This window comes from Pteronotus mesoamericanus, unplaced genomic scaffold (assembly GCF_021234165.1).
Source record: "Pteronotus mesoamericanus isolate MK-2021 breed Mesoamerican mustached bat unplaced genomic scaffold, CSHL_Meso_final contig_41, whole genome shotgun sequence".
NCBI lineage: Eukaryota > Metazoa > Chordata > Mammalia > Chiroptera > Mormoopidae > Pteronotus > Pteronotus mesoamericanus.
In genome coordinates this window covers 321,001-346,127 of record NW_026555152.1, presented here as the reverse complement: position 1 = coordinate 346,127, position 25,127 = coordinate 321,001, and the positions used below count along the sequence as shown (strand labels likewise).

The 25,127-nt window shown below is 38.2% G+C and overlaps 1 protein-coding gene across 8 annotated transcripts in view; it reads left to right on the top strand.

The window, feature by feature from the left end:
* FRY (FRY microtubule binding protein) overlaps window positions 1-25,127 on the top strand; it is a 557,210-nt gene that overhangs the window by 343,192 nt on the left and 188,891 nt on the right. For all 8 annotated transcript variants that reach the window (XM_054577105.1, XM_054577099.1, XM_054577100.1 and 5 more), the window contains 4 exons: window positions 11,239-11,346; window positions 20,034-20,292; window positions 21,566-21,748; window positions 23,914-24,000. In XM_054577105.1, the coding sequence (XP_054433080.1) occupies window positions 11,239-11,346; window positions 20,034-20,292; window positions 21,566-21,748; window positions 23,914-24,000 (637 nt within the window). The remainder of the gene's footprint in view (window positions 1-11,238; window positions 11,347-20,033; window positions 20,293-21,565; window positions 21,749-23,913; window positions 24,001-25,127) is intronic.

The window sequence follows — 25,127 nt, the reverse complement described above, 5'->3', positions numbered from 1 at the left end:
AAATAAATAAAAAGACCTGCCTACTACCATAGAAGTTTAATCCACAAAGTCAGAAAATGTAGATGGATCAGTTGAAGCAGAAACATGCATAAATTAATTAATTAATTAATTAATTAATAGACTCACAAAAATGGGAAGAAACAGAAGTTCCCCCAAAAACAGTGGAAAAGGGGAATCCCCAGAGAGCCAAATGAAATAGAGGCAAGGGAACTATCAGATATTGAATTCAAAACAATGGCTCTAAGGAAGCTCCATGAGCTCAGCCAACTCAAAGAAAACTATGAGAAACTGCAGAGAAACTATCAGGATCTTACAGCAAACTATATCAACCTGGAAAAGGACATAGAAACTATAAAGAAGTCACAAGAGGGTATGAAGAATACCACTTCTGAATTGAAGAAACAGTAGAAGGAATGAAAAGCAGGCTGGATGAAGCCGAGGATCGAATTAGTGAGATGGAAGATAAGGTAGAAAAAGCTCCCACAAAGAACAAGAAATGGAAAAAAGGCTCAAAAAGAATGAAGAGGTGTTTAGGGAAATGCAGGACAACCTGAACCGCAATAATATCCACATAATAGGGATACCAGAAGGAGAAGAGGAGCAAGGGATAGAGAACATCTTTGAAAAAGTAATGATGGAAAATTTCCACAATTTGAGGAGAGAAAAGGTCTCATGGGTCCAGTAGGCACAGAGGGCCCCACTCAAGAGGGACCCGAGGAGACCAACTCCAAGACACATTAATATTAAAATGGCAACTGTCAAAAGCAAAGAGAGAATCCTCAAGGCAGCAAGGGAGAAAGAGAAAGAAAGGGGGTCCCGGCTAGGGCTGACTTCTCAACAGAAACACTACAAGCCAGGAGGGAATGGCAACAAATATTCCAAGTCATGACAAGCAAGGGCCTACAACCAAGGCTGCTCTACCCAGCAAGGCTCTCAGTTAAAATAGAAAGGGAAATAAGGTGTTTCCCAGACAAAAGAAGGCTAAAAGAATACATCTCCACCAAACCAGCACTACAAGATATGCTAATGGGACTGGTTTAAGAAGATGAAGGAAAGAGTGAGAAAGAGAAAACACAGGTACAAAGAGAAAAAATGAATAGGTTTCTATCAATAATAACTCTCAATGTAAATGGACTAAATGCCCCCATCAAAAGACACAGGATAGCTGAATGGATAAGAAAACATGACCCACACATATGCTGCCTGCAAGAGACCCACCTCAGAGCCAAAGACCTACACAGATTGAAAGTAAAGGGATGGAAAAAAATATTCCAGGCAAATGGGCAAGAGAAGAAAGTAGAGGTTGCAACACTTATATCAGACAAAATAGATTTCAAAACAAAGGTCATAAAAAGAGACCCAGAGAGACACTTTATAATACTTAAAGGAAAACTCTATCAAGAAGACATAGCATTATCAACTTATATGCACCCAACATAGGGGCACCTAAATATATAAGGAAAATCTTCGATGACTTCAAAAAAGATACAGACAGCAACACACTGATAGTAGGGGATTTCAACACCCCACTGTCAAAAATGGACAGATCTTCCAAACAAAACTTCAACAAGGATATTGTGGACCTGAATGACACACTGAATCAAATAGACTTAACTGACATATCTAGAACCTTACATCCCAAAGAAGCAAAATATACATACTTTTCAAATGTGGATAGAAGTTTTTCAAAGATAGACCACATGGTAGGACACAAAGCAAGCCTCCGCAAATTCAGGAAAATTGAAATATTACCAAACTTTTTCTCAGACCACGAGGGCTTGAAACTGGAAATCAACCTCAAAGAGAAAATTCAAAAATTTGCAAACTCATGGAGACTGAACAGCAGAGTATTAAGCAATAAATGGGTCAATAATGAGATAAGAGAAGAAATCAAAAAAATTCTGGAAACAAATTAAAATGAACATACAACAGTCCAAAACTTATGGGACACAGCAAAGGCAGTCTGAGAGGGAAGTTCATAGCAATACAGGCTTACCTAAAAAAGATAGAAACATTTCAAATAAAAGACCTAACACTACAACTTCAAGAACTGGAGAAACGACAACAAATAAATCCCAGAGCAAGTAGAAGGAAGGAAAAAGTCAAGATTAGAGCAGAACTGAATGACATAGAGATGAAAAGAACAATTCAAAGGATCAACCAATCCAGGAGCTGGTTCTCTGAAAAGAGAAATAAAATTGACAAGCCTTTAAGCAGACTCATCAAGAAAAAAAGGAACAGGAGCCAAAAAAATAATATCAGAAATGAAGGTGGAAAAATAACAACTGATACCACAGAAATATAAAGGATTGTAAGAAACTACTATCAACAATTATATGCCAAGAAATTTGAAAACCTTGATGCAATGGACAAATTTCTAGAAAAGTATAATCTTCCAGCACTGAAGGAGGAAGAAACAGAAAGCTTGAACAGACCGATAACAGCTGGGGAAATTGAAGCAGTAATCAAGAAACTCCCGGCACACAAAAGCCCTGGGCTGGATGGTTTCATAGGAGAATTTTACAAAACATTTAAGGAAGAGCTAACTCCTGTCCTTCTCAGATTATTCCAAAAATTCCAAGAGGAGGGAAGACTCCCAGACTCTTTTTATGAGGCCAGCATTACCCTAATCCCAGAACCAGATAAAGACCCTTCAAAGAAAGAAAACTACAGGCCAATTTCACTGATGAACATAGATGCTAAAATCCTCAACAAAATATTGGCAAACTGCATCCAGCAATACATTCAAAAGATGATTCACCACGATCAGGTGGGATTCATCCCAGGGATGCAGGGATGGTTCAGCATGTGGAAGTCAATAAACATAATACATCCCATAAATAAAACAAAAGACAAAAACCACATGATTACCTCGATAGATACAGAAAAAGCATTCGATAAAGTACAGCACCCATTTATGATCAAAACACTGAGCAAAATGGGAATAAATGGGGCATTCCTCAACGTAATAAAGGCCATATATGAAAAACCTACAGCCAATATCATACTCAATGGGCAAAAACTAAAAGCTTTCCCACTAAGATTGAGAACACAACAAGGATGTCCTCTTTTACCACTTATTTTCAACATCGTATTGGAAGTCCTAGCCACAGCAGTCAGACAAGAAAAAGAAATAAAAGGTATCCAAATAGTAAAGAAAGAAGTAAAACTATCATTGTTTGCCAATGACTTGACAGTGTACATAGAAACTCTGTAAACTCCATCAAAAAACTACTCAACCTAATAAGTGAATTTGGCAAAACAGCAGGATACAAAGTAAACATTCAGAAATCAAAGGCATTTTTGTACACAAGCAATGAAATAGAAGAAGAAGAAATCAGAAAAAAAAAAAAAAAACCCAAACCATTTGATACAGCAAGAAGAAAAATAAAGTACCTAGGCATAAATTTAACCAAGGAGGTAAAATACCTGTACAGAAGACTATACAACATTGAAGAAAGAAATTAAGGAAGACACAAATAAATGGAAGCATATACCGTGCTCATGGATTGGAAGAATTAATATCTTCAAAATGTCCATACTACCCAAAGCAATTTATAGATTCAACACAATCCCTATTAAGATACCAATGACATATTTCACAGAAATAGAACAGACATTTCAAAAATTTATATGGAACCATAAACGACCCCAAATACCCTCAGCAATTTTGAGAAAGCAAAACAAAGTAGGAGGGATCACAATACCGGACATCAAACTCTACTACAAAGCCACTATACTCAAAACAATCTGGTACAGGCACAAGAACAGACCCATAGACCAGTGGAACAGAATAGAAAGCCCAGAAATAAGCCCAGGTCTCTATGGGCATCTAATATTTGACAAAGGGGGCAGAAGCATAAAATGGAGCAATAATAGCCTCTTCGACAAATGGTGTTGGGAGAGCTGGATGGCTACATGCAAAAAATTGAAATTGGATCGTCAGCTGACACCATACACAAGAATAAACTCAAGACAGATAAAAGACTTAAATATAAGTTGTAACACCATCAAAGTCCTAGAGGAGAACATTAGCAAGAAACTCTCAGATATCCCACGCAGCAATTTTTTCACTGATACGTCTCCTAAAGCACGGGACATAAAGGAAAGAATAAACAAGTGGGACCTCATCAGAATAAGAAGCTTCTGCTCAGCGAAAGAAAACATCAGCAAAATGAAAAGGGAACCAACTGTATGGGAAAGCATATTTGCTAATGATACATCAGATAGAGGTTTGATCTCCACGATATATAAAGAACTCACTTGACTCCACTCCAAGAAGACAAACGATCCAATCAAAAAATGGGTAAAGGACCTGCACCAAAAATGGGCAGATGCTTTTCCAAGGAAGAGATACAGAGGGCCCAGAGACATTTGAAAGGATGCTCGGCATCACTAGCCATCAGAGAAATGCAGATCAAAACCACAATGAGATACCACGTCACAATAGTCATGGCCATCATAAACAGATCAATAAACAACAGGTGCTGGCGAGGCTGTGGAGAAAAGGGAACCCTAGTCCACTGTTGGTGGGAATGCAGACTGGTGCAGCCATTGTGGAAAGCAGTGTGGAATTTCCTCAAAAAGCTGAAAATGGAACTGCCTTTTGATCCAGTGATTCCCCTGCTGGGACTATACCCTAAGAATCCCAAAACGCCAATTCAAAAGAACCTATGCACCCCAATGTTCATAGCAGCACAATTTACAATAGCCAAGTGTTGGAAGCAACCTAAATGCCCATCAGTAGATTACTGGATCAAAAAACTATGGTACATATACACAATGGAATACTACAAAGCAGAAAGAAAAAAAGAACTACTAAGTATTATGCTAAGAACTAGAGAGCATTATGCTAAACGAAATAAGCCAGGGGGCGAAAGACAAATACCGTATGATCTCACCTATAAGTGGAACCTAACCAACAATACAAAGATGCAAGGAAAATAAGACCAGCAACACTGAAAGAAAAGAAACCAAGAGAGACAAGAGGGAAGGAGGGAGAGGTGGGTGGGGGAAAAGGAAGGGAAGGGGAAAGTCAAGGAACATATAGCAAGGACTCATGGACAAAACCAAAGGGAAAGGATTGAGGGAGGGATAGGGGAGGGGGCAAGAGAATGTGGTGGGGGGAAGAGAGAGACAAATGTATTTGAAAAATAATTAATTTTTTTTAAAAAGAAACATATATAAAGGACACATAGAAAAAGCCAAAAAGGGGTAGGATCCAGGGTGGGAGGTGAGGGTGGGAGGAAAATGAAGAAAACTGTACTTGAACATCAATTAAAAAAAGAAAGAAGAAAGAAAAAAACGATCATCCACCATGATCAAGTGGGATTCATCCCAGGGATGCAAAGATGGCTTAGTATTCACAAATCAATAAAAGTAATACATCACATAAAGAAAAGGAAAGAAAAAAAATCACATGATCATATCAATAAATGAGGAAAAAGCAGTTGATAAGGTACAGCATCAAATTATGATAAAAAACACCTAGCAGAGTGGGGATAAAGGGGTCATACCTCAATATAATAAAGGCCATATATGAAAAATCTACAGCCAACCTCATACTCAATGGGAAAAACCTAAAAGCTTTCCCAGTAAGATCAGGAACAAGACAAGGATGTCCGCTTTCACTATTTCTGTTCAACATAGTATTGGGAGTTCTAGCCACAGTGATCAGACAAGACAAAGAAATAAAAGGCATCCAGATTGGGAAGGAGGAGATAAAACTATCATTGTTTGCAGATGACATGATGGTGTACATAGAAAACCCCATAGACTCCACCAATAAATTACTTGAGCTAATAAGTGAATTTGGCAAAAGAGTCAGGTACAAAGTCAATATTAGGAAATCAAGGCATTTTTGTACCCCAAAAATGAAATATCAGAAGCAGAAATCAGGAATAAAAATCCCCTTTGCTATAGCAACAAGAAAAATAAAGTACTTCGGAATATTCTTAACCAAGGAGGTAGAAGATCTGTATGCAGAAAACTATACAACATTGAAGAAAGAAATTAAGAAAGACACAGATAAATGACAGCATATACCGTGTTCATGGATTGGAAGAATTAATATCATCAAAATGTCCTTAATACCCAAGCAATTGATAAATTCAACACAATCCCTATTAAAATACCAATGACATATTTCACAGATATAGAACAAACACTTCAAAAATTAATATGGAACCATAAACAACCCCGAATAGCTTCAGCAATTCTCAGAAAGAAAAACAAAGTAGGAGGGATCACAATACCTGACATCAAACTATATTACAAGGACACTGTAATCAAAACAGTCTGGTACTAGCATAAGAACAGATACATAGATCAGTGGAACAGACTAGAGAGCCCAGAAATCAACCCATGTCTCTATGGTCAATTAATATTCGACAAAGAGGGCAGAAGTATAAAATGGAGTAAAAATTTCCTCTTCAACAAATGGTGTTGGGAGAACTGAACAGCTACATGCAAAAACTTGATATTTGACCACCAACTTACACCATACACAAAAATAAACTCAAGATGAATAGAAGACTTAAATGTAATTCACAACACCATACAAGTCCTAGAGGAGAACATAGTCAGGAAACTGTCAGATATCCCACACAACATTATTTTCACCGTTATGTCCCCTAGAGCAAGGAACATAAAGGAAAGAATAAGAAATTGGGACTTCATCAAAATAAGAAGCTCTGCATGGCTAAAGAAAACATCAGCAAAATGAAAAAGGATCCAACCACATAGGAAAATATATCTGCCAATGATACCTCAGACAGAGATGTGATCTCCAAAATATATAAAGAACTCACATGTCTCCACTCCAGGAAGACAAACATCCAATTAAAAAATGGGCAAAGGATCTGAACAGACACTTCTCCAAGGAGGAGTGGGCCCCATACATAGGGCCCAGAAACATATGAAAGGATACTCATCATCACTAGTCGTCAGAGAAATGCAAATTAAAATCACAATGAGATACCACTTCACACCACTAAGAATGGCCATCATAAATAAATCAAGAACAACAGGTGCTGGCAAGGCTGTGGAAAAAAGGGAACCGTAGTACACTGTTGGTGGGAATGCAGACTGGTGCAGCCATTGTGGAAAACAGTGTGGAATTTCCTCAAAAAGCTAAAAATGGAACTGTCTTTTGATCCAGTGATTCCACTGCTGGGATCATACCCAAAACACCAATTCAAAAGAACCTATGCCCCTTAATGTTCATAGAGGCACAATTACAATAGCCAAGGGCTGGAAGCAACGTAAGTGCCCATCAGTAGATGATTGGATCAAAAAATTATGGTACACTCACACAATGGAATACGATGCAGCAGAAAGAAAGAAGAGCTTCTACCCTTCTTGTCAGCAGGGATGGAACTAGAGAGCATTGTCCTAAATGAAATAAGCCAGGCAGTGAAAGACAAATACCATATAATCTCACCTATAAGTGGAACGTAAGCAGCAAAGCAACCAGGCAAGGAAAATATGACCAGCAACATTGAAAGAAGGAAGAAACCGACTGGGACAAGAGGGATGGAGGGAGGTGGGTAATGGGAAGGGGGAGAGGAAGGGTCAGATCAAGGAACAGGTGTGAAGGACACATGGCCAAAGCCAAGGTGGGGAAGCATTGAGGGGAGTAGGTGGGGGAGGGTGGAGCAGGAGCAGGGAGAGTGGTGGTGGATAAATGGAGACAAATGTATTGGAACAATAAAAAATTTTCAAAAAAAGAAAAAGAAAATGTGGCCAAAGCCTCATTTGCTAATTCACATTTTTCAGAAGTGGTTTTGCTCCCAAGTTGACAACATTGCTCTTGTGACATCACCACTTTACAGGCATTCCACCCTCGTAAATCTCAGCTTCTCTTGTTTCCAGGGACAGTCCTGGACTGCAAGATTTAAACCTGCTGAATAGTTTCAATGCAACTGTGCCATAGAAATACTGGGTTTTAAGAAAGCATTTGTAAGTTTTTTTAATGTAAAAAATTTGAATGTAGAAATCAAATGTTCTTAGCCAAAATCTAAGATTTAGATCTGTAATTAGAGTTCTACAGAAGAAATTTAAACAACTTGTATTTGCTACTTTGGCTAATTATGACAGGAACTAGAATTGGGTTTTAACTTTACATTTTAAGAGAGTTTCTACTTTATTGCTGGACTGTGAATTAAATTATATTTGGCACCTGTGGCATAAATTTTCAAAACTATAATTAGGAAAATTTTCTTTGTCACTCAGAACATTCAGTTCTGAATATCAAAGTTAGTTAGAAGGTTTTTAACTCTACAGGGAAGTTCATATTGTGGATATGTATTGCAAGAGTGGCATATTGAAAACAAAATATGACAAAAGAACAAAACATGTTAAGTAAAAATTACAGAATTATTTTAAATGCATATTTAACATTATGCAAAGTTTAAATGAAAGCCTCCTCCTCAGAGCTCAACTTGAAATCTGTCACCATTCCTTGGCTCAATGTGATTCCTTCCAGACTTTTCCCTGTGTCAACACAACTATATATATACATTTTTTAATTAAAAATATGACATTACACAACACATGTTATTCTGAAACTTGCCAGTCATTTTATTTAAATGGTATGAAGATCATTTGAAGACTTTTCCACCAAAATGATAGCAGAATGGAAGCTGACAAGGCTGATAACATTAAATATACTGTCTGTAGCTCTAGCTCTCACCTCACAAACTGCCAGATTGTCCATAGACCTTTAACATCATTATTGCATGCTCTTTGAATATATTAAAGTAATTTTAAATTTATAATGTAGAAGATACAATAAATGCTTTTTAAACTTCTGCCATAGAGTTGTTTCCTCTTATGAAAAAAGTAAAAAAAAAAAAAAATGAAAGACCTTTAAAGGACGACTTTATCAGTAATCAAGAGATCACAAGATAAGGTCAGAACCAAAATAATATATTCAAAACAATAAAAAGGTATAAGTTTAAATGTACATGTAAAAATATTATTTGTATTTTAACCAATACCTTAAATTCTTTTCAAGATGATTCTTTACTTTGTCCTATTGAAACATATTGAGACCCCCAAATAGGGTTAGGGATGTTTTTCATGCTAGGCTTTAAGACAGATTCCTGAATGGAAAATAACTCATTGCTACATTTCTTTTTCTTTTTTTAAGATTTTACTTATTTATTTTTAGAGAGACGGGTAGGGAGGAAGAAAGAGAGGGAGAAAAACATCAATGTGTAATGTACGAGAGATCCATCAACCAGTTGTCTCTCCCTCCCCTCTAACAGGGGACCTGGCTGGCAACCAGGCGTGTGTACTGACCAAGAATCAAACCAGCGACCTTTTGGTTCACAAGCTGGCACTCAGTCCACTGAGCCACACCAACTGGGACTCACTGCTACATTTCTTAAAGAACAAAACAAATAAAACACAAGGAGAAGTATTAGGGAATCACAGAAGCAATTAGAAGCGTGTTGAGGTCCACACCACACTAATGGGAACGGTTATTGGAGTTAATATTCGAAGTTCATCTACCACTTTCCCAGGCCCTGCTTAAGATTTGAACCTAAACATTAAGCATTCTATATCATGCCATTTCTATTTCCCATCCCTTTTCTGGTTCATCCTAGCAGATGATAATAATAATATCAGTTAATGAAAATTCTGTTTTGGAGGGTTCACATGCTTCCTATAAAAGCCTAGAGAGCAAGGACTGCAGCAGTAAAAAAAAAATCCTACACCAGTGGAAGCCTGCAGGAATTTTGTCTTGCGCTTCAGGCCACGCAGGGTTACCATGTCCTGACAGATATGGAAAATAATCCTAGCTGTTTAAAATATCTGGTGAGGAATCTAGGAGGACTGTGTAAATGACTACTGAGTTGCACATGAACAATTAGGAGAGATCTCTGGGCTCTACCTCTGTCCAGGTATCAAGGATGTCATTTCCAGGTCCTCCTTCCCTCACCTGGTTGAAAAACACGGCACATTGGCTTCCTTTCCACAGTCCTCATATACCCCATGCAGGACCACAGAAAAGGAGCGAAAATAGTCTCATGGCTTTCCACAGAAACAGAGTATTTTAGAAATCAACACATGCATAGTTTATTTTTCCCATGAACAGCTTTGTATTTATTCTTAACAAATTTACAAAAGCATGGTAGAAAGTAATGTCACAGAGTGAACTTGCCATCTGATTATCTTCAGGTTATAGAGAATTCTCCTTGTTGCATTTCTATTCAGACCACAGTTACTGTTCCAAGGAGGAATTACTGCCATGATACTTTGCATTTTCATTATTATGTTTGTGTCCTACAATTGTTTTAATTTGGTAACAATTTTATGGTTATTCTCAGAAAACTAAATCATCAGAAGTTAAATACGCTGTTATGTTTTATCAGTTACATTATTTGAAAAATTTGGTGGGTAGTTAAGTTTTTCCATAAAGGGTATTGATAAACTATGTGTGGTTAAAAAAAGTTACCTATTTAAACAACTAAAAATTGAATTTATTTATAGATTTTATTACAGACAGAACTCACATTTTTCTCTTAGATTTTTTTCTCTTAGATTTTTATAACAATATAGAAGGCATTAATTACTTTTCAACATTCATATTCATATTCTCAAGAATGTAAAAAGAAAGATGGAAACTCCAAAGAGGTCAGACCCATCAGAGTAATTTTAAAAATCAGAAATAGGTGCACAGCAATATACATTGAGCATTTTACTTGACATTATAGAAGATTTATTTTTGGAAGCATTTCATTAATGAAACGGAGTGGGGACTCTAGAGAAGAAACACAACTCATTTTGGAGAGAAGCTTCCATATGTCATGCTTGTTGGAGACATCATTCCTTGTATTAAGTCTCATTTTTAAATGCTGAATGTAGAAATGACTGCTGTGTATTTCTTACATGCTGATGTGTTTAGGCATTTCAGTAAATTCAGTGTTTTAAATGCAGTCCACAGGGACCAAGCTCCATGGAGCCCAATTGAGTGGCAAGCCATATGGTAGAACGCTACTGATATAGCATTTTCCTTTTCAGATTTACATCTCCATCTAAGATTTAAATCTTTACAAGTTCTCTTAGACCTGGCTGAAATATAAAGGGCATAAATATTTGAGAACAATGTGGAGCAAACATCAGGCAGTGATTCAGAAAGCATCGATTCTCGTCTTTGTTTACATAGTTGGTCAATTTTTAAAAATTTTTCATAACCATTGACTATGTTTAAACTGTATTTTCACATTCTAGGGGTGAGAGAAAGCCCAAAATAGACCTGTTCAGGACATGTGTTGCTGCTATTCCTCGACTACTTCCTGATGGGATGTCAAAACTTGAACTCATTGACTTGCTGGCTAGGTAGGTGAGAACAATAGTATGCATTCTGTGACCAAATTAATTTTAATCCCTTGTCATGATTTTTCCAAAATGAAAATTATCATTAGAAATTAAAGATTTACCAAGTGAGACAGTATTCTAGGTACTATGTGTAGGCAAGAAGGAATAAAGAGATTTTTTGTTGTTTTTCCCATGTTCAGAGGGTTAAAACCCAATGTAGAAACCAATACATAAGGTAACTAACAATCTAAGGCCCAAAACTTTGCAAATTAACAGCACAAAAATTGTACCACAAAGTTCAGTGTGTGGAGAGATAGTTGTGGACTGGGGATGTTGGCACATCACTCCTGGGAGAAGGTAGAGCTGGAGCTGCCCCTCAAAGGAAAGATGGGATTCAGAAAGGGAAAAAGACTGACTGACATGAGCATAGGCAGAAGTAGAGTTGGATGTCAGATGAGTCTCGCTGAAAAAAAGTTCCTTCGAGGTCTGATTCCAATCTGAAGCCCACAGACACCCCTCAGAGGGCCAGTAAGGTGGGTAACAGGGATCCTAAGCTAACTTTAGTACTTTAGAAAGCTGTCTAAAATCATACACTTATCACCCTTCCCATCCTCCACAAGAACACATAGTCCAACCAGAATCTAAAGTTTTTATTTGAGTGAAAATGTATGATTTTTAGGTAAACTTAACTTTCTCGTGTTGATCTCAAGTTCTCATGGACAGTTATGCCTGTCCTTAATTTAAAGATCAAAAGCAACTTATGATCTAAATGCCATTTAGAAGGCAGTATCATGAGAAACATGGGGTGTGTGGAGGGAATGAAAGGGGGAGAACAAAAGCTATCCTAGATATGGAAAAAGAAAAAGAAAAAGAAAGGAGTTTAGAAACCCAGATAAAAAGAGACAGCAATAAGATGTGAGAGGTAAATTTTCAGTTCATCTTTACTATTAGCTGAGGCATTTAGACTGATGGAGTTTAAACACAAGAATAACATGATAACAAATTCCATTTGAAGCAGGTTAATCTGATACTGGTAGAATAGAGAGTAACAAATATTACTGCAGACTGAATGAAAGATGTACTCTGTATGAATAATCTTGTTCATCCACATTCTCTAACCTTGGAGAGCACCCTCCTATCAATACCCAAATAAAATGCCCAAGTTTCCGTCCCACATGTCTACAGGTCACTCAGTAGCCTCCACTGGCTTCTGGGTATCCTCACAGAGTACCGTGTCTCCTGGCCATTGTGGTCATAGCGCTTCTGCTCTGGACAGCCAGCTTGGCCTCCTCTGTTGACCACTTCTGCTATCAATCCATAACTTTTGTAGCCTACTGTTCTTCCCCATTCGTCTTCATTCCAGGTGTAGACACGGCAACTCCTTTCCTTCAGCCAGTCACCACTAGCACAAGGATGATGCTGAGTTGAGAGATTTCCTGAAGATTCATTCCTTTGAAAACCACTGATTCAGGCTTTAGTGCCCTATGACCAAAGCTTTCGACCCCTCTAGCTAACTCTGTTACCTACGACCTGTAACTCATTCTTTGCTATAATCAGTGACTTCTGGCCTTGGATCCTTCTTTCTTCCATTTCATGTTTAGGACATACTTTAAGAAGAATATAAAGTTAAAAAAATTATAACCCAGGCTCTTGCTGAGGCCTTATAACTGGAATGTGGCCCAAGCACATTCCTAGGAAGCAGGGAAGCCATGCAGAAGAGGGGAAAATAAGCCTGGATCAAAAAGGGGCTTTAGGTCCCAGGTGGGGAGAAGATCTGAGCGGGAAAAAAGGGTAGATTCCCAAATGGTAATAAACATGGTGACTAGGGGGCAAGGGGAGCTGAGGAAGAAAGAGACTAAAATACTCAGAAGGGTCATCTATACTATTATGGAGTCTCCCAGGGTAATGGCAGACTGCAAATGAAGAGACAAGTGCCCAAATTACCCAGAAATATTAAGGCTTGTCCATCTGCTGAGGACAACAGTAGAGAGGGTGGTGTGACAGGGACAAGTATTTCCACAGATGAGGGGCTGCCGAGTGTCAAGGCTGGATGTGGCATAAGGAATTAGGGAAGGAACCCCTCTCCATGGCCTTGAACCACCAGAGAGTGAGAAATCACCATCTGAGAGATTTGGAGGCAGTACCAAAAAATAAGAATAAAACTGAATCATTTGGAAACCTGGTATTTTGCATGCCTACTTTGCCATTCTACTAGCCATGTGATCTAGACAAATTATTAAACCCCAGCCTATCATTTTTTCTTTGGTGAAATTGGAATAATACAACCTATCTCATAAGACTCTTGAGAGAGCTAAATGACATAGAATACATGCACTTTGGTTAATCCAAGGGAAAATGTGGTGGCAGGGAGAAGACATTTATTAGTGAAATTGGTGTAGAAGGAAAGTTCCCTTATTTCAATGCAGTTCTGATTGGTGGTGATGATGTACACTAAAACCTTTGAAATACTATTTTTAAAATGCCATGCAGTGTTCTGGTAGTCTCTAATGCCATATTGCTGCAAATCTGTGTGGGGAACTCTTACCTCTGACATCACTTTGCTAACCTGGTCAGTGATGCCTGAATCTTTGGCCCAGGGAGCCAGGTGTGTCAGGAGGGACTCTGCTGATTTGGTTGGAATGCCATACCATTTAGAGTGCATCATGTTTGATATTACATGTGTTCTCACAAAGCCCAAAACAATGGGTACTGTTCTTATGAGGGGGGAGAAAAAATAAATATTCTTGAGTGTTCATGACTTAGAACAAAATTTTAAAATGACCAGACTTACATGGGAAGCCTGTAAGGAAGCCTTTTTCATAAGGTTCAAAAGAAGCCAGAGGCTGTTTTCCTCATGGGAAAGATTCTAAGTTGTGAGAAAATGGGCTGCTCCGGGTCAGCTCGAGAGGATCAATGACAAGAGTGAAGAAATTCAGTAGCAATAAATGTGTGTTTCAAGTCATTAGTCACTTTATTTCCCTGTAGTCCAAACGCATTTGGATTAATTTGACTCTAGACAATATATGGGCCCAGTCAGAGAGGTATGAGACCTTTTATTTCAGACTCTTCACAGTCACAACCATAGCACATTTTTACTATGGAAGAATACTTGGCTTTCTCCATAATTGGCAAAATAAGACCAACATTTGTGCCAGCTCCCTGTCCCTTCCAGCTCAGTTCCATGAATAGGGATTTTCATGGTTTTGTCCCACATAACTGTCCCCAGGTCCCCTTCCCAGCATTTCAGATGATGGCTAAATGTCACACACACTCTAACCTCAGATTTTTGTATGTTTGGCATGACATTGGTCTATGGAATGAAACTGGCAAACACCTTTCTCCACACTACGAAATTTCTGATTTTTGTACATAGTTCAGCCCACTTATAATGGCTGAATGGGTGGAATCTATTTAGATTCCATGGGAACTATGCATCGCCTCCTGACATCATTATAAGATCCCTGGGATGTACTTCCTTCATGGTCTCAACAGAGTCCACCCTTCTCAGCCATCTGGGTCCCCCAAGCATTCTTCACAAGGTGGGGAAGCTACTTATCTCCTTGGCAGTTGCCATCTTTCTTCCCTCATACCCCCACACCTGATGTCTTCTGCTCCATCCATGGATAATAAGGACATTTTCCTTCAACAGCCTCCAGGCCTGCCTCTGTCACTTCCTCCAACATTATATATACACTAAGGCTTTGCTGTTCGGTAGTTACCCTCCTCTTTCAAAAATGCGTCCTGGGGTTGTGACAGTGCATATAAATCACTTAGCACAGTGCTGGCAACACAGTTAAGCTCTCAGCAAATGTTAGTTATTTTTAGGCATACTTAAATTTGAATAATTTATTATGCCATGATATATAATCCATTTTTGTACACATGTTAGGAAAGCTGGCTACCTATTGATTCCTATTTTCAGACAAGTAAGTTAAACTTCAGAAGAGTTAAGTCAGTTACCCAAATTTGCAGAATTTTCCTGAAGCCAAATGGAAGTGACATATGTCATTCATTTTATGCAAAATGGCAGGTAAATGCATTTTATGCTATTTCCTTATAATTTGTAGAGATTTATATACACATGTTGATGATCTTCTGTGGTATCTAAACAATATTCATCATTCACCATTTATCACTCGCTTTTTAATATATGGCTATAGTGGAAAGCGGCTCATTGGTTTGAGAGCTGAGTGAACTATTGTCTCAATTGCATATATTGCCTCATTAATGCACTTAATCCCTTTTTGTTAATTGAGACACAGTTCAAAGCTCTGTATTTAAAGAATAAAGAATTTATTCTTTAATGAGAAGAAATTTCCACCACTTTTGGTAGACAATCCCAAGGTTAACAGTCCACCTGTCAACAGGTCTTGGAAATCCTTGTCTCTTGGGCTTCACTCTAAAGCCACTTCTCCTTCTGCTGCCCTTGGTGACATCATGGGGGCAGGTCTTCCTAACAACCTGTTGACCTTTCCTTTATCCAGCAGCAGGTCAGAGGATGCAGTTTCCCCTAATGGCTCTTTTCTTCTGGATATGGCTTGTGAATTTGAAATCACTCCCTTTTAATTTGTGCGCTTCTGTACAACAGAATTATTCCAACTGCTATGTTGATTCTATGGAAACTGAGGTTCACCTTTACTGAAGTGTTTTCCACAAAAATCTTTTATCTGAGCTGACCAACGATGGGGGTGGAGGATTGTGATCACATAACACACCTCCTCTAGGTCACTGCCAAGTGTTTACTCCAGCCCAGCCTGAGAAGAATGTGGCTGCATGTTTAATCTGGCCAACCTGTCAGTGCTCCGCATGGCAGCTGCCTGGGAGGGACAGCGCAGTGACATTGGCAGTAGGGCTTCTGCTCATCTGTGTTTATGGCTGTGTCACTGTGGAGTCCTTTTAAGCCCCCTTAATGGTTTTGTGTGTGTGACTATGTATCTCTCGCCCTGTTTTAGGCTGGATCCCCTGGCTGATCAGACCTCTGTGTGAGCTGCCCTCTCTTAAATTAAATGTGTTCTTTTAATTACTGCCATCAAACTCTCTCCTAAGACAGGTTATTTTGTTTTTGTTTTTTGTAATTGTAGTTTATTTTGCAGTCAAGGGCCTGCCCTTTCTTTTCTGTTTGGGTTTCTCTGCATGATGGCCCAGGCCTGCTCCTAGCTCACTAGACAAGGAGATGCCAGAGGACCTGCCGATCTCTTGGCCACACCACACTGCTTTCCTATACACCCAGGACAGTCAGAATGGCTAGACATCTTTCTTATTTCATTCTGAGTCTTCTCTTCCTTGTTAGCTAATTAAATTTTTTTCTGTTTCCTATTTAACAACAGTAAATTTTAAGTGCGTCACAAGATGATCTGTGATTATCTGGTTAAAATCTAATACAAGTAAAAATGAGAAAGATCTGGGTGGAAGAAATGTCAACTATATCTAATAGGCAGCTCTCTACATCCTCTTCCAGGAACAAACACAGGGATCCATGCTTCCCTTCTCCCAGCCTCATCCCCTCCTCCTCATCTGCTGCCATGCAGACTTGCCTTGATGCATTATTCTCATTCAGTCTCAGTTCCATGACAGTCTGGACCTTTTTCTTCTGCAAACATTCCACTTGTATCCTCTATCAGGTTTCCTATTCCTAAAGCTCCTCCACCACCCACCCCCCCCCCCAGTCCTGTCTCTTCATACTCTGGTGATGTTTTTGAGCATTTATACTGGTCAAGCATGTGAATGCCATCACTTGAAGAGGAGTGGCCCCAAATAACAAGAGTTTTACAACCTTAGGGCTCTCACGGTCCTTGAAATGGTCCTGCATTCTCCACTGTGGGTTTAAAGTTAAAATGAATGCTAAATTGCTAAGTCTGAATGAGAGTAAAGTTAGATGAAGAGTAGACCTAATCTCATTTGCAAAGCTGAGAGCACTGGCTCTTACTTAAAAGCTTCATCTAAATATACCATGACGTGGCTTTTGTTTTGACTCTAGAGACAGAGACCGATCTGGTCTCATGACTATATTGGTTTGCTCTGGCTGCCTTAAACACAGAAATATGTGGTCTCACAGTTCTGGAAGCTGAAAGTCCAACATCAAAGTGCCATCAGAATTGGTTTCTTCTGAGGGCTGTGAGGGAGAAACTGCTCCAGGCCCCTCTTCTGGCTTCTGGTGGTTTCTAGCCTTCTTTGATGGTCCCTGTCTTGTGGAAGCATCAGTCACCCCAGTCTCTGCCTCCACCTTCACGGGACCACTTCCTGTGTGCATACCTGTCTCCTTATTCAGACACCAGTCATAGTGGATCAGGGACTCACCTTGATCCAGCATGATCCTATTTCCAAATAATATCCTATTCTGAGGTCCTAGTGGTTTGGATTTTAACATATGAATTTGGTAGGAACACAGTTCAATCTATAACAGTGGCCAACATCATTATCATCAGTTTACATTTACTGAGTGTCCAGTGTTCTTGTCCTAAAAAGGTGATTTGTCACCTGCGGAAGGTTATTCTCTATCCAGGACAATAGGCAGGTAAAATTCAGTAAACAGGAGTAATAACCCTTAATATAGGGAAATGGCCTCAAACATTTTTCATAAACTAGTGTTTTCACACTCTGGGCTACAAAAATGACTTAAAGCTGCTTGTAAAATGAAGGGATGTTTTCTCCCAAATGGGTGGACTTCAAGCTGGGGTCGGGGGAGGCTCCCTTTACCCCAGCCTCAACCAGAGCAGCTAAGATTTTATGTATTGTGTATACAGTTCTACATAAAAGAAATTAATGGAGCTGCTGATTGAGAGACAAAGTTTCTAAATTCCTTTCTTAGACCATTCTTAATTGGAAGCTAGGCTTAAAAGGCTCTAATTTTTCTTTAGCAACTGTGATCTCCTTAAAAACTGTGGACTCAATTGGGTCTTTCTCAAAGAATTAGCTACAATCTTCCTTTTCCATATCTTTTTGGAACTTTACTTGCTTTAGGAACAGGAAACAGATCTTAGGTTAAATTTGGATCAGTTAGTGTTTCTTGGGCTTCTGGGAATAAGAAAAGTATTTATTTGTTAAGTTTTTAAAATACTATTATTCAAAAGTGTGCAACTGTACCAGACTTGTCTTATTGAGAAAACTTTAGATTAAGGGTTAGAAGTCCTGGCTCAGAATCCTGGATTTTAAGAAAGTTCCTTAAACACTCTGGGTCACAATTTATCTTTCTATTGGTTGGGATTAATATCTACCCTGTTTGTGGGAAGCCCTCATTGACTGGCCACCTTCTCCCCTGACAGTGAACACTTCCAGGCTACTGAGTCCTGGAAATTCTCTCTCCCTAACACCTTTGACCTTTATGTCTCCCTTCCTTGCTGCTCCTCTGCCTCAGGTCAGGCCCCTCACCTGTTGCCTAAGACACTACAGTGACCTCCTGGCTGGCCTTTGCCCTCAGTCTTGTTGCTTTTCCAAGGCATCCTCCCTATTTCTGCCTGGTTTTCTTTTCTCAGATGTGAATGAATCATATTACTTCTGAAACATTCAAGGTGCATTCATTTTCTTTTAATGATAACCGCCATCATTTACTGAGTGCTTACCACATATTATCTGTGGTGCTAAACCCTGCACACAGATCCTCTCATTGAATCTCACATGTTTGTGAGATGCAGGTGCAGTTATTGTCTCCGCTTTCCAAATGAGGTTCTGAGACTGGAGAGATTAGGTAAGTAGCATGAGGTCACATGTCTAATGAGTTACAGAAGCAAGACACTGGTTTAGGCACTCTGATTCCAGGGCACACACACCTGATGCCTTGCCTGCTGTACAGACCTTCTCTGAGCTGCCTCTGCTTCTTCTCCAGCAAAGTCTTACACAACCCCCTACCCAGTAGACACAGTAATGCTGAGCTCCATATCCTGAGGGCTGTATGCAGTGAATATAGTGCCTGAGAAATATTTCTTTATTGAATAAATGAATGAAAGAATCTATAAAGCACTGTTAACTATAATTTCCCATACCAGTGTTAAGATTTAATAAAGGTTAAACCAGAAATGCACTGATATTCTTCAAAAGACTAGCATAGGATTGCCAGCCTTTACACTACCAATATTTTGGTAATTATTTATCACAAAGAGTTGTCCTGGGCACTCTAGGATGTTTATCAGCATTCCTGTCTTATACCTGTTAGAGAGTTGCCAGTAGTACTCCCCAACATGCGATAACCAGCAATGTCTCCTCTGACAACCAAATATCCTTTTGGGGGCCAAACCAGTTAAGGACACTGGCCCAACTTTTAATTGCTCATTTTCACTGGGTCCCTTCATTTCTCTAGTAATTAGGTTTCTCATCCTTAAAAGTGGTAAGATTTCATACTAATTTATTCTGTAGTCAATACAAAAAGTCTTCATATCAAAAACTCTTCAGATACAACTAAATGCTGTGTTGTATCTTACATTGCATTCTGAAGCAGAAAAAGGACACCAGTGGAAAACTGGTGAAATCTAAATAAAATCTATACTTTAGTTAATAGGATTGTACTAATGTTAACTTCTTAGTTTTGATAAGCCTACCATGGCTATATAAAATGTTAATGTTAGTGTTGCTGAGTGAAGAATATAATAACATATTAGGGGAGGATGACCCAGTTTTCAGACACAAATAAAAGCAGAGCCTTGTTGATGTTCCTTCTTAGATCTAGAAGAAAAGTTAATGTAGTATGATTTTATTGTCTTTTATTCATTTCACAGGCTGTCTATTCACATGGATGATGAACTGCGTCATATTGCACAAAATTCTCTCCAGGGTTTGCTGGTTGACTTTCCAGACTGGAGGGAAGATGTCCTTTTTGGCTTCACCACCTTCCTGCTGAGGGAAGTAAATGACATGCATCACAGCCTCCTGGACTCCTCCCTGAAGTTGCTGCTCCAGCTGCTTACCCAGTGGAAACTGGTCATTCAAACTCAAGGAAAAGTCTATGAGCAAGCCAACAAAATCAGAAATGCAGAGGTGATGTTCCCACTAATTTATATATATGTGAATAAGTTGCACCCAAGAGAACCTTGGGAGTTCTTACTTTAAGCTACCTTGGAACTTCTCTCCCGAGCGGTGGCCTTTATTTTTCCATCTGCCTAAATTGTGACCAAGAAACTCAAGGTGTGATGTGTGATCAGGTTAGATTTGTTTACATTAACAAGGCCGTTTAGGGAGTAGAAAATTTTTTCAGAGAATTATGATTATAAATGTGTTTGTAAGAGCAAATGACAGTAGAACAGGGAGATAGAGATGGATTATGGACATAGATATAAAAGTTATCTGCCCACCAGATTTTATTCATAGTCGGCAACATATTGGTTGTGTTATCCAGTCTCCACAGAGAAAAAAATTCAGTCTTGTGGTTTCTTTATTCTTTCGTGCCTCAGTCCTGAGTGGTAAAACTTCATAACAATATTTTGAAGATCTGGGTTGCCAGAAGAGAACCAGGGCAGTGGCATCATGGCATTGACAATGAGCAGATGGAGGAAGAGGTCTAGCTGGAGAAGAGCACAACCTAGATTCTGTGGCATGTGGAGGTTCAGGGAGATAGACTTGTATTTAGGGATCAGCTAGGACCCCAGGTGGGCTGACTTCAGTGATGAGGTCAAGATCATTCTCCTTCCTTGTATTCTACACATGCCAAAAGATGATAAGATGAAAAACAAGAATTACTTGTGCTTGTAAAAGGAAAACTGAAATGAAGGTAGAATATGTCCTGCTGTCTAGCTCGCATTTGTGTTAGACTAACTTGGTTGTGGTCTGGAAACATTCAGAACCCATCTCATAAACATCCAAAACCTAGATTAGAATCTAACAGGAAAACAATTAAGCAAGTCTAATTAGAAAGTAAGTGTTTGAAAATTCCATTTAATAGTATCTAAATGTTTATAGAGAACGTAAGTAAAAAATTAGACCACTTTGATTAAGTACATAGAGTAATTTCAAATGGTAAGGATAGAAGCAGTTTTGTTTTTATTAATGTGTTAATAACTTTTGAAATGTTATTTCTTATCACAGATAACAGATGGTTGATGGTATCCCAAAGTAACAATGGATCTAAAAACAAAAAAGGATCTATGACATTTCATGAATAATAATGAATTTCTAGACATGTCTGGGACTAAGCTGTTGTAATTTATTTTAATTATCACAAAGTTAAATGTACCCCAAGACATACATATAAGAGTAGTTTCTTCCTCCACTGTTATAGTTCTGAATATAGAATGTTGTTCTTATTGTATGACAGTTGATTGCAAATGTCTCCAGCCACCGCATACAGTCGGAGCGAGGTCCCCACTGCAGTGTCCTCCATGCTGTGGAAGGCTTTGCTCTGGTTTTGCTCTGCAGTTTCCAGGTGGCCACACGCAAGCTATCTGTTTTAATACTCAAGGAGATCCGTGCTTTATTTCATGCCCTTGGTCAGCCTGAGGTATGGATTATTCTCCTTAATTTTCCAATTCATTTCTTTCAACTGCTTTGAAGTTTAGATTAAAAATTGTAAATAGTGAGTTGCTATTCTACATTTTGTCATGTCACACATGTCAACAAATCATTTTTTGTGGTGCGTTCTTAATTATGAAATAGTGCTCTTGATTTCCTAATAAAAAATTAATACAAAATGGTCATTGTCTTTATAAAATATTTTTAAATCCATTAGAAAAACCCATTTATGATTCTCCAAGAGATGGTGCTTGCAAAAAAGTAAAGACTTTTAAGATTAAGTTATAGATCATTTGCCTTTATCATCTTCAGCTTATATCGAATTAAGCAGACATTATTACATTTATATTAGAGAACAAACTTAAGAAAATAATGAATACCATTTAAAATGATTAAGATACTAAACAGTCTGGCTAACAGGAGGTCATTTAATTTTTATAACAGTAGAAAAATGGCATCACAAGAAAAATGTGTCCCCTTGAGATAGGAGAAGTAAGCATATGACCAAGTGCCCTAGACACCAGGTGACCTTCCACCCTCAGTCAAGTACACCCTTGTTCAGGAGTCCATGGCCTCATGACAGGTGACCACGCCCCGGGCATGAGTTGATGAAAGAAAGGCCAGCTTTTTATGCCAGTACTTTTTTAGAACAATGATACTTTTAATTTTCTTGTTTTAAATCACTGGTCTTGGTTTATGATCCTCAAAAGGGTCATTGTCTTTATAAAATATTTTAAAATCCATCACAGTCCTTATTTACATTTCTTCAGATAGCTATCTGATATATTTTAGGGCCATGGCTCTATCTAGCAAGATGGATATCTGAGACATGCTATATTTTGGTAAACCTCTATTAAGTCTCTAATAATGATAATAGTGATAATAATAATTACCACATACGTGCCAGTTGCTGCCTAAGTGTCCTACACACATATTATCTCATTTAACCCTCATAATAACCTGAGGATAAGTATTGTTATTACCTCCAAAGTACAAACACTGGGGCTGAGGTTTGGGAGGTTAAAAGCCTTACTCAGAATCAACAGGAGATGACAGAGCCAGAATTCAAAGTCATATACAGATACATCTAAAGCCCCATGTTTGTAACTGCTATTCCAGCAGACTGGTAAGGATGTTTCTCATATGTTGTTTGCTTTGACCAGCCATGCCTCTTTGGAAACCATTCTCTTTCTGAAATCATTCTCATACATGAATAAAGTCATTCCAAGGTTTTCCTATAAGGCTTCTAAGTAAACAATTTTATATATCTGAGTTTCTCTATGATAAAGGATGGCAAACATCCACAAATTTTATATATTATACACATATACATATATAATGTACATTTACACATGTAAATATATCAAAACTCAAATTATCAAAACTCAAAAACATTAAGGAACACATATGTATATGTAAATATATATATGTATATGTGTATATATGCACACCAATCATGTAGAAGGTCTTAAGAAGTACACATTGACAGTAACAAAACAGTCACAGGGATGTAAAGTATAACACAGAGAATATAGTGAATAATATTCTAATAACTATGTATGGTGCCTCATAGGTACTTGAAATATCAGGGGGATCACATTGTAAAATATGATTGTTATACTCTCTTTTCATGCCCCTTCCAATTTGCTTCTTTTACCACATAGATACCACAGAGAGTATGTAGTCAGTTTCCAGTGCAGTTTTTGAGAGGACTAAATTCTATCACAGTCAATAATTTATCGGTTATTTTAGCAGATAAGCAATTTCAGTAAGTAGTATTTTAGAGGTCTGGCAAAGCATATTCTTGTGGGGTTTCTGGTCCTTAAAATTAATGACAACACCAGTGCTGCAGTGAATATTGTCTGGTACCAGTTAGATTCTTGAGCACGGGAATGAGTTTTTGAAATTTAGCTGCATGTGTTTTCAATGCAATGTGAAATGGGAGCTGTAATTATCTTCCACTGAAACTTGAAAGACTCAACTCAGAAGCATGGAAAGTTTTATCCACTGCCTTTTGCCATCTTGACACTCAGTTTTCTGTGGGAAAACTCATCACTATCTTGCAGGGTGTTCTGCTTCATGTACTAAAAAGGGAGTGGGCTGGAGGGAAGGATTTATTTTGCCATGAAGAGTAACTTCCTCCCCTTTGTACAGGACGATGACAGGCCTATGATTGATGTCATGGACCAGCTAAGTCCTTCCATTCTTGAAAGTTTCATTCATGTGGCAGTTTCAGAATCGGTAAGTTCATACTTGATTCTGATTGCTAGTCATTCTTGAGTACAAACTCTGGACCTATCAGAAAAAGAGAGAGAAAAATGATGTGAAAGAATTTAGGGGTTTATGTCAGGTTAATAAATTGATACAAAAGTACTTAGGAAAACAAGTTGAGATTTTCAAATACTGATTTAGGAGACATTCAGATAAATTTCAAACAAAATTTGAGCCTTATGTATATAAATAATATTTTGAAAACTAATTTCAAGGAGAATTGCTCAGGCTTCTTTAAGAAAATTAATTCACATTATTTACTGTACTTAACACTATATGTAGCTTATATTTACAGAGTGCTTTTATAATTTATAAGTTGCTTTCACATTTATTGTCTTTTGATCCTCATAAGTATTAAAACTCAAAAACATTAAGGAGCTTAGGGCCCTAGTCCCACAGAAGGAAGTGTTAGGGCCTGGACTTGACCCTAATTGGAGTTGGACTCTATTAGAGCTTTATCTGTTACACAGATACATTCTTCCTTATAAAGAGCCTATTGGTAGCTTTCAGTTTCCTGAACAAGTAGAAGAGAAATTGAAACAGATTTTAATCATCTGGGGTTTTTTTTAAAAAAATCAGTACAGTGCAATAATGGAATGTGGACTAATTTCAGCTCCAAAGCTGAAGAGAGGCAGGGCCATCCTGACTGCTTGGATAATCCACACTGCCAGTGTCCCTTGTGTATTCCTTTCAAGTAACTATAAATGAATGCAAAATTAATGGACAAATATCTATGAGTAATTACAAAACCCAAAGACACTTGTGAGCTTTTTGTGGCCTTTTCTAACTAAGATTGAACACAGATCTCTATTTTTCAGTAGCCTTATTCTTGCTATGGTTGTGACCATGATGACTAAAACTGTTAGCCATGCCACACACACCTACTGCTTCTTTTAGAAATTCCAGTTATTTAAACATGGAATGGAAGAGTCAAGTGTAATTGTTTTGTACACATGTCTTACTTCCCTACAGATTATATTTTGCTTGTGTGATTTTGTTCTGTGTTTATCAGAGTCGAAACCTTGGGCCAGAGTAACTAAGTCAGCAACTCTGCATTTCAAGAGATGCACGGGAGGGGAGGATGGGGGAAGCAGTGC